Raw genomic sequence first — 10,755 nt, 5'->3', positions numbered from 1 at the left:
TTAAATAATTATTTGGATGTCCACCAAATATTTTTCTTTGATATTTTATTGTAAAAAATATATACAAATACACAATGATAAGGAACATTTGGAGATGAATTAGTCTCGATGAAGCAATGTTATACGATCCAATATTGTCAATACTGTCCAAGATCGACTTTGGGTATGTGATGGCAGATCAATAGCACAAGATTCAAAAAAATACTAAAAGAGAAAAATCCACCTTTTACTAGGGTTCAAAAAAAAAACAAAAAAAAACTATAATCCAGAAATATAATCAGATTTTATGAAGAAAAAAAAAAGCACATACTTTTTAATCCATAAAAAAGTAAAAAAAAAAACATAGAATTAAAATTTCGATGGTACTGATGTTATTTACAAGTTTTTGGTTTTATATCATTTACAAATTTTTAATACTATTTACAATTTAAATAAAAAATAATTCTTTTAAATTTTTAATGTGTATTATTATTAAAAGTTCAATTTTTAAGATCAAGATGGAGTTTCTAAAATATTTGATGATGATGATACCGTAGCCTATTTCTTTAAGCATCCTTTTAAGTGTATCTCCTAGAAGTGTGCATGATGTCACAACCAAAATACATATAATTAAAGGTCTTGTTTGGTGAAGAAGTTCAACTAAGAATTTAACATATCAAACATCAAAATGTAGATAACAAAGTACTCTAAATTGATAGAACAGAGCCCTCTAGATAGGTAATCGTGACTTCATCAATATTTTAGTATCACGTATGATCAAGAAATTAATTACTAGATAATTTCAGTGTGTGTATGATGTGTATCACAAATCGAATACATTAAGCCCCCCAAAAGAAAAGAGCATCATAAATAATATTTTTATTGAATAGATGGTGGATTCCTGTGAGAATGATTGCTATGTAAGCCTACCCAAGCGTGTGGTAATCCTGTTTTGAATAACAAGGATTGACTGGTTCACCATCCATATATACTGCATACTAATCATGTATTCTCTTTCTCTTGGTCAAATTGTAAATAAAGTAACACTATTTTTATTGTGTTTGGTTCACAAATCATAACCGCATTACTTTAAATCTATTAAAATTACAAAAATATATTTAAATTTTTTTATTTTTTTTTATTTTTTTTAATTATCAAATGTGTTTCTTTAATCTAATTTATTAAATTATTAAAAAAAAATTAGAGATGTATTTATAGTTTTAATAAAGTTAAAACTAGAGTGAGGTAACCTTAAATATTCAAGAACTAGATGATTGCAATTACATTACATCATATAATTTGTAAGTGGTGTTATTATCATTATTGTTGTCCAAATAAAACAAAGGTTTAGCTCTGATTTGGTCGGTAGTGCCAAACAGCCAACATAGAGAAAATAAGGTCAGATAAACAACGACAATTAGTTTGGTCCGCACTACACTCTAATTACTGTGTTACATATCCTAAAGTTTTTGACATAGACGTGTAATTGCAGGACTCAAATTTCTGCCACTACTATGATCAAATGCAATTTTACATTTAAGGTGAAATTCGAGTTTTCGAGGAAATTCATGAATTCGACCTGTAAATTTGATATCTAAAATTCGTGGAAGTTACTTCATATTAAAGTAATATTATAATTGATATGGATATTTTTATAATACTATTAATTTATTAGTAATTCAAAATTTCAGTTTATTATAAAGTAAAAATATACAAAATTATCATAAAATTTTATATTTATAAATTAGGATTAATTAAAGTAAGTAAATTATAACAACATTCAAGATTCTTCAATGACTAGCAATTTGTCGGTTGTTCACCGTAATGGTAACGATTAAATCGCACGTGAATTTAAAATAAAATAAAAAAGATAATGATTTGTATTAGTATAAGAACAATAGATATTAGTTTGAAATATATTGGAGAAAAGCGAAAAAATAGAGGGTTTTTTAATTGGACTTAAAAATTGAATCTCTTTTAAAAATTATGGTAAAAGTAATGTATTTGTCGAATTCACTCGAATTAAGTGTACTTTGCAAGTTCACATGTGTTAATTCAGTTTTCATAATGAATTTACAAATTTTTAAATTTATCAGATAAATAATACATTTTTTGACGTACTTTTTGCCTCTCAAACTTATTTGTTTAATATTTTTTCAATAACTTTTTTTTATTTTTTTGGAGATCTTTTCCAAAAAAATTATTTATAAAATAAGAATAAAAAAAATAATTGTGTTCCCAAACTTCATATTTTATTCTAAATGAACTTAAAACATTATTGGATTACCAAAAATTGAGCCAGAAAACCAACCCGCAACCTAAACCATAAAACAATGACATACTAGGAATTGGGACAAAAATAAAATATCGCTAAAATTTAGACTTAATAGGGGCTCGGCAGATGGAACTATTTTGAGCTTTTTTATAATTTTAATTGTCACAAAATTTATTTTCGTATTATTTAAATGACATTGTTTCTAAATGAATTTTTTAATACAAAATTATACTTGTGTAAGATAAGTTCGAAATTTATTCTAATAATGTAGTCAAATATATTGATATCATTGAATTTCAAGTGAACGGTTTAAATTTTAACTTTAAATTTAAAAATAGTTCAAATTTAAATTTAAAATTTGACTCAACTCATCTAATCGGAAATTCATATTAACTAACTATATTAAAGTCATCTATAATAATTCAAATTTGTGCAAGATACATCTTCTTATACTAAATTTTTCGAAATTCAAAAAGTAGTAAAATAGACTATGGTCAGTTTCCTCAAGGCTCAAGCTATGTACTAACCCATACCATAGAAATTCTATATCACATTTCACTACTTAAAATTAAATAACTCACTTTAAAAGATTTAAACAAACTAAATTATGATTCAAAATAAAAATTACTTGTAGTTTGTATATGCCTATGTATAGCAAGTTACAGTGGTTCCTTGAAAAAAGTTAGAATTAGAGTCCCTAAAAAAATAATAGAAGTGTTAAAATATTAATAATTTTTTTCATTTTATATTAAGATTTATTAATTACTTTATTAACTCGCTTTTAAAAAAACAAGTTTATCTATTTTATATTAGACATTAAATCCTATTTCTAACAAGTGTTGTTTATAGGTTAAATCAAGACATTGAAAAGAAGTTTCGTAAAAGAGTTTTCTTCTCAATTAATAGTAAACTCTAGTCCACTTCAAATGAAGTTTAAGCTTAATATTTCTTTTTTTTTATTTGTGCAAGATACATCTTCTTATACTAAATTTTTCGAAATTCAAAAAGTAGTAAAATAGACTATGGTCAGTTTCCTCAAGGCTCAAGCTATGTACTAACCCATACCATAGAAATTCTATATCACATTTCACTACTTAAAATTAAATAACTCACTTTAAAAGATTTAAACAAACTAAATTATGATTCAAAATAAAAATTACTTGTAGTTTGTATATGCCTATGTATAGCAAGTTACAGTGGTTCCTTGAAAAAAGTTAGAATTAGAGTCCCTAAAAAAATAATAGAAGTGTTAAAATATTAATAATTTTTTTCATTTTATATTAAGATTTATTAATTACTTTATTAACTCGCTTTTAAAAAAACAAGTTTATCTATTTTATATTAGACATTAAATCCTATTTCTAACAAGTGTTGTTTATAGGTTAAATCAAGACATTGAAAAGAAGTTTCGTAAAAGAGTTTTCTTCTCAATTAATAGTAAACTCTAGTCCACTTCAAATGAAGTTTAAGCTTAATATTACTTTTTTTTTTTTTTTTATTATATAAGTCTCTTATTAATTCGAAGCAAGGTATGCATAATCTAAGCATACCATCTACTTTAAATATATATTAATGTTGAATATCAAAGTATTAACAAATCATCTTCATTATACATTTCAACTAAACGATATCATTTGAAGAGTGTTTCTTCCACTAATCTATTATTATTGTCGTGAACTTATATTTCGAATCAAATAAGTTTTAATTTATACTACTGACAAATTTATTCCTCCTACTAATTAATTATAATATTTCTTGATATATAAAAAATTTAAAATTAAATGATTTAATTTAAAAATAAAAATATTTGATATACACCTTCAGAATAAAGGGGTAAAGAGAATAAAGAAAATATTGTGATAGATATTATGATAGAAAGAAAAATTGAGAAAAAAATAAGATATTAAATATTTGATGAAAAATTGAAGATGTATATATGATGTTGATTTGAAATTTCTACCGCAACAAAACTTTGATCCTAATCTACGTTGAAAAGACAGCCAAAAAGAACAAACATTATGCATATACAGTAGTATATACATTAGAAACATTAAATCCAATAAATCGTGCATGTGATATTTTTACCTTTAATTCTTAAAAAAATATTTCAAGTGCACACACATGCTTAGGTGTTAAAGAAAGTGTTTTTTAGTAGTACAAGTATATCATGAGGATCAATCCGTACCACACACGGATATTAATTACTAGTAGTGTATCTAGTAGATATTTACATTTTTATATTTCTCTAATAAAGTGTGGGAATGAATCTTTTAAATAAATAATGGATCTTCTCATGTTTTCTTTACGTGTTTTAATCTTTCATCCTCTTTTTGTCTCTCTTTTTTAATAAAAAGTGAGGATTTCAATAAACTATTATATTACATGAAAGGATCATTTTTCAATTAAATAATTATGCAATTAAACAAATTGTACTTATTGATTATGAATTTTAGTATTATAAATAAAAACATACAATTTTGTTGATGATTATCTCTTATAACATCTTGTTGTCAAAGTTCTACTGCAGTTACTAATCTTTTTTACATAATTTTCAACTAAACACACACACTTTAGACGATATTGAAGACGACAGAGTTAATTCAAACGGAGGTTGTGGTAGTCAACAACATAGGCAGTGGAGTGGAGTTATCTCTTCGTCTCTTCGTTTTAATTGTTGAAATGAATTGAATTCTCATTTTTTGTATTCTCTTGTTTACGTGTGAAAAATATCGCCACCTCAAATAATTTAAATGAAAATGTATTTGCGATGATCTTTACACTGATATATAAATTTACATATTTAATAAAACAACAAATCTCATAAATATAACACATTAAACTTAATAAAATTTTAAATATGTGATTATAAATTTAATCACGTATAAAAAAAATATTTAATAGCAAAAATCAATTCTTTAAATAGATCATAATACTTCAAAAGATTAATATTTGACTTCCCACCAAATAATATCTTTAAAAAATGAAAGATTTTATTCTAACCTCGCTTTTAATATAATTCATATATTACCAAAAAAGTAGAAATATTTGTGTAAGGTTTTGATGGGTCAGCAGTCCAGCTAGCAGCCTCTTTCCAAAAATATATTTACGAGGCACCACCTGTCTCTAACATGACGTTCCACTCGATCATAAGGCTAATATTTAATTTGCCCAATACCCAAAATGGCATCCAATCTTATTCTATTTTAATGAAATTTCACACACACAAATATGTCTTGTCTTGATCCCCTAAAAGAAGTAAACAATCTAACACATGGGGGATGCCCATTGGGGATCTTGTAATTTTCAGTTTGGAAAAAGCTCACCACCTTCAATTTTTTATGTATCATCTTATATTATTATGCTTCTTAATTTGGAATTTTCTGTCTAGATACATAAGTGTCATTCACACGTGTCGACACCACAAGATAATCTTTCTCTTTTTCTTGTCTTCGTTCGGCGTTATATAACTTTGCTTTTCTTCAATTTAATTTAACCCTAATATACCCTTTAATTGATTTTTAATACACAAATATTAATCATTAATATTAGTTATATTGTTAGTGTAAGGGATCAACCTCTTTTATGAAACTCCTTGGATATGTGATCCCTTGTGAGCTACATTTTCAAATACCCCTTCAAATCATGTCACCTAATACCTTGGCACATTCTTGAATATTTCTAATATGCCCTTGTGCTTTCGTTCTATATTCCAACTCTTCATTGGTTGTGAGGAACTCGAATTTGTTTATGAAATGGCAACATCAACTAAATAATCGAGGGTATGAATATTTTATTAAGATTGAAGTTCATAACAAGCTTGCACGTAATAATTGTTGCATTACAAAAAATGGTAAAATGCAAAAGATATATTCGTTGCATTAATTTCAATCATATAAGTGATCGGAACAATACATTATCATATAAGTGTATTTTGTTGATGTGATAACAAAAATTGATTTTGAATAAATTAATTATGTAAAATTAATTTTTGCTAAAACTAAACTGAAGCTTAAATTATTACCAAAATAAAAAATAAAAAAGTGTTCAATTATGAAAATATAAAAATTGATTCGGTGTGAATTGATTTATAAAATTGATTTTAATTAAAAATGATTCTGATGTAAAATAGTTTTTGTTTGAATACATTTATGTAAAATAGAATTAAACAATAAATTGAGTATCAAAATCATTTTGAAGTTAAAATTAATTCTAATGTCTTCAAATGTCTTCAAATGAAATTAATTTTTTCTATAATTGATTCAAACTTAAAATTATAATTTGTAGTTTCTGTTTTCGAATGTATTTTTACACTAAAATATATTATTCAATTCACTTTTACGTAAATTTATCCAAATATACATTACTTTATATTCAATTCATTTTAACTAATATCAATTTTACATGACAATTTTTATTCTGAAAATAAAATCTAAACAAAAACTCTAAATTCTACCTTAAATTAAAATCCATTTTAAAGTCGGAATCAATTTTACTAACAACAATCAATTATATCAAAATTAATTTTGATTCTCCAAAAAGTAGGATATAAAAGAAATATTGCATTTGATATTATATATATCAGTCCCATATTCTTAAAAAAAAAAACCTTAAAAAGTATTTTAATATGTTTAACACATGTTTTTGCGAGATTTCTTTCATTCATACTTATAATCCACCAATGATTTGCTACCTTTGCTTAATTTTCTTTTATTCATCAATTTCGATAATCTAAATTTTCTCTAGGTAAAAAGACAAACACTTATGCATAAACTAACACTACATGCATTTTCTTATAATTTTCTTATAATTTTAAGTATACTTAACTCAACCATTACAAAATTGTTTACAAAAGTAAAACTTATCCTCTATTCAATTATAAATCTATTTTTATATCATATCTCATTTAATCCAACACGGACTCTTAAAGAATAGATCAATTTTTTAATTATATTTTTATAAAATAAACCTCTTCTAAAATGATGTCAATATTTTTACTTCATTTCTAGATTAGATAATTGAAACACAACCTCAACAACTTTTTTTTAATATATATTTTGGCACACAAATTACCTTGTCAAAAACACTTAAATTGATAGGGATAGTAAGAAAATTAACCAATAGTTGACTGGTATAACCAAACTGAGACACATCTACATATATAAATATGTAGCAAACACTAAACACAAGTGACAATCAACACAACAAAACTTATTAGGTAAACAAACTTTATCTTATAAGATACAATTTCAGAATTATCTTAATTATGTATTCAGGTGTCATTGAAGGAAACACAAGATGGTGTGTAATAGAAGAAGATGGATGGAGAAAAGGACCTTGGACTTCTGAGGAAGACAAATTGCTCATTGAGTATGTCAAACTGCATGGTGAAGGAAGATGGAACTCTGTTGCTAGCCTTGCAGGTATAACCAAACTTTATATACATTTTTGCATCTTATTATAATTCCTAAGATAGTACTTAATTTATGTACCTTAGTTTAATATCAATTCACTTCACATTAGAAGTGCCAGCAAAGTTATAGCAACATAACAAGTAAAATTAATTGGTTCTAAAAATCTATCTACTTGGTAAAAAAAATTATAACCAAGTTTTTTTTTATGATTCTTAACTCTTTGAGTCTAACCCTTTAGACTCTTTTTTGTTGGTTTGTTCTTTTTGCTGAAATGTTTAATCATATATTCTTTTGATAGGACTAAGAAGAAATGGGAAAAGTTGTAGATTGAGATGGGTGAATTATCTGAGACCAGACCTCAAGAAGGGTCAGATAACACCACAAGAAGAAAGCATAATCCTAGAGCTTCATGCTAGGTGGGGAAATAGGTAAAAATTTGAACTTTGTCCCTTAAACTTGTAATGTTTCATAGTTTTCAAAACAAAACAAAATTGAAAAACACGATGAAAATATTTTTTTTAGGTGGTCAACAATTGCAAGAAATTTACCAGGACGAACTGACAACGAGATAAAGAACTATTGGAGGACTCATTTCAAGAAAAAAGCAAAAAAAACCGCGGATGCGGCCGATAAGACAAAAAAGGTTTCCTTAAGGAAGCAGAACCAACAACAGATAAAACAACAGCAACAGATTCAACAGCAACAACAAATACAATATAACTTTGACATGAAAGGGATCTTAGAGTTGCTTGAGGAAAATGAGTATAGTGTGCCTTCTACATCTCAAGAGACACAAGAAATGGTTACTATGTGTCCAGAAACAACAGAACAACATGGCTACTTCTACTCTATGCTCAATGGTAATTGTAATGTCTATGCAGATGAGTCTTCAAATGAAGAAATTTTGTGGGATGGTCTTTGGAACTTGGATGATGTTCTTGGAAATTCAATGCAGCTAATGCTACAAGCAAAGCCAACCAATGTGCACAATTTAGTTACTCCTTTTTGTTAAACCCTTAATTATGTTAAGAATAGTACTAATAAAAAGCTTAGAGTTTAAGACTAATTGATGCATAAACTGTGGACTCAAGGTAGCAAGTGATGTTATGAAGGCTAGCTTTTTGTGACTGTCTCAACTTTGCTCTTTTGCTTTTAGATTTTTCTTCAATAACAAGTGTTGAAAACCTTCCTTTTACATAATCTTAACAAAGAAGGTGAAGAAGTTCCCATTGGAATGATATTTTAAGATTTCAATGGTAAAATTGATTTTAATTATTTCAATGGTAAAATTGATTTTAATTAAAAGTGAGTTAACAGTAAAGTAGTTTATGTTTAAATATATTCACGTAAAAATAAGTTGAACAACAAAAGTTACAAATGATAGCTTCAAGTTAAGAATAATTCTAGAAACAAAATCAATTTTATTAGAAAACAACAAAACATGTCAAAATTAATTTTATGCCTTAAGAATCAATTTTGTCTCTTCCAAAGATGGAACCAAACATAGACTATATTAAAATTTAGAGTTCATGTATTTTTATAGGTAATAATCTTAAATAATCATTTACTCAAAGATGGAACCAAACATAAACTATATTAAAATTTAGAGTTCATATATTTTTATAGGTAATAATCTTAAATAATCACCTACTCAGTGTATGACATAATAAAATAAAAATGAATTGAATTTTGAGACTATTATTGAAATAAATAATACTATAAATTTGTTTTTAACATTCTCTAAAATTTTAAATAATTTTTAAGTAAGAATGACCATAGATTATATCCGTTTTTTATCACAAGAATCTATGCATTCTCTTTTTCCTCTTTTAATTGTGTGAAACCAAAAGGAAGTAGAAAGTAGAAGTTAAAAGATCCTTGGCGTCACATGTGGGAAAGCTATGTACATAAGTCACAGCATGCCATTATTGCAAAAAGAAAACCCCTTTTTTTAGCATAGATTGATAATAAGACACCTAATGTACTAGCTAGTACAATTCCATGTGGAGTTCTTCAATGACATCTTTGTCATCATATTCTAATATTCTTTATGTCTAAGTTAAGCGACACATAATACAAATGCTCTCTTATTTTTATCATTTATGTCAAATGACTAAACTTTGGAATTGGGATTAGACTTAAACTAAGATAGAATTGGATTCTTCAAATCTCACATATCTCATATGGTAGCATTTTTTATTCTAAGAGTATCATTGTATTTGTGATTTGATATTACATTCTGATAGTGTCTATAGTATCATATGACACTTCTTCTGAATCTAGAATTAAAGAGGGATAGATACTATGCGAAATTGTCTAAAAGAAAAAAATTGTTCTTTAAGATTTGTATAGTTAAAATTGATTTTTTTGGGATTATCCCTTCTTTTCAAAGAATTCCGATCTATCCTTATTTGAAATATAGTTGGTCAGGATAATTTGTTAGTATAAAAGCTACATTGTTGGCAGATTTGTACTCTCTTCCTCATTTTTATATTTTCACATATAATAAATTTCATTTTTTATATATTTTCTCTTTCTTTTGGATAGATATTAGATACCATGTTTTTTAACAATCCTCTTTTTCAAATTATATATTAATATATTTTCTTTTTTAAATTGAAGGAAATTCTATCTCAAAGACATAATATTTTAAAAGAATCGATTTTTTCATATATTATATTTTTATGTTGAGTTAATTTTTGCATCCTAATATTGTGACCTACAATTTATGAGATTTTGTTTTGTATTTTTTTATAAAATCAAAAAAATTATTAAATAAATAATTAAAAATACCAATTACTAATAGTACAAAATTGATAAAAATTAGTAAAAAAAAAAAATACTTAGATTGAGTAGAGTTATCACTAAAATTATAAAGTGTTTTCGATTATGACCGAGTACCTGACACAATCGTCTTTTTCTTTATATTTTATTTCTAACTTTAGTTTTGGTTCTAATATATATACTAGTTGGATGACCCTTCTTAAGTCATCGCATTTTAAAATATGATACACCATATATTCATATTAGGGTATCTTCTGATAGACACCATTGCAAACTAACTTTTCATTATAAAAATTGAGTACAATA

At 25.7% G+C, this 10,755-nt stretch overlaps 1 protein-coding gene across 1 annotated transcript; it reads left to right on the top strand.

The window, feature by feature from the left end:
- Nucleotides 1-7,430: 7,430 nt before the first annotated feature.
- On the top strand, nt 7,431-8,793 carry LOC101493405 (MYB-like transcription factor EOBI). Its single transcript, XM_004495198.4, has 3 exons — nt 7,431-7,674; nt 7,964-8,093; nt 8,188-8,793. Exons 1-3 carry the CDS (start codon nt 7,518-7,520, stop codon nt 8,675-8,677), a joined length of 777 nt encoding a protein of 258 aa, XP_004495255.1. The 5' UTR covers nt 7,431-7,517; the 3' UTR covers nt 8,678-8,793.
- Nucleotides 8,794-10,755: the final 1,962 nt, after the last annotated feature.

Source organism: Cicer arietinum, chromosome 4 (genome assembly GCF_000331145.2).
Source record: "Cicer arietinum cultivar CDC Frontier isolate Library 1 chromosome 4, Cicar.CDCFrontier_v2.0, whole genome shotgun sequence".
Lineage (NCBI taxonomy): Eukaryota > Viridiplantae > Streptophyta > Magnoliopsida > Fabales > Fabaceae > Cicer > Cicer arietinum.
This window is presented reverse-complemented; position numbering and strand designations above follow the sequence as displayed.

Coding starts and splice junctions, on each gene's coding strand:
- LOC101493405 (XM_004495198.4), top strand. CDS start 7,518: ATGTATTCAGGTGTCATTGAAGGAAACACAAGATGGTGTGTAATAGAA. Junction 7,675..7,963: donor CTCTGTTGCTAGCCTTGCAG/GTATAACCAAAC, acceptor TTCTTTTGATAG/GACTAAGAAGAAATGGGAAA. Junction 8,094..8,187: donor CATGCTAGGTGGGGAAATAG/GTAAAAATTTGA, acceptor TATTTTTTTTAG/GTGGTCAACAATTGCAAGAA.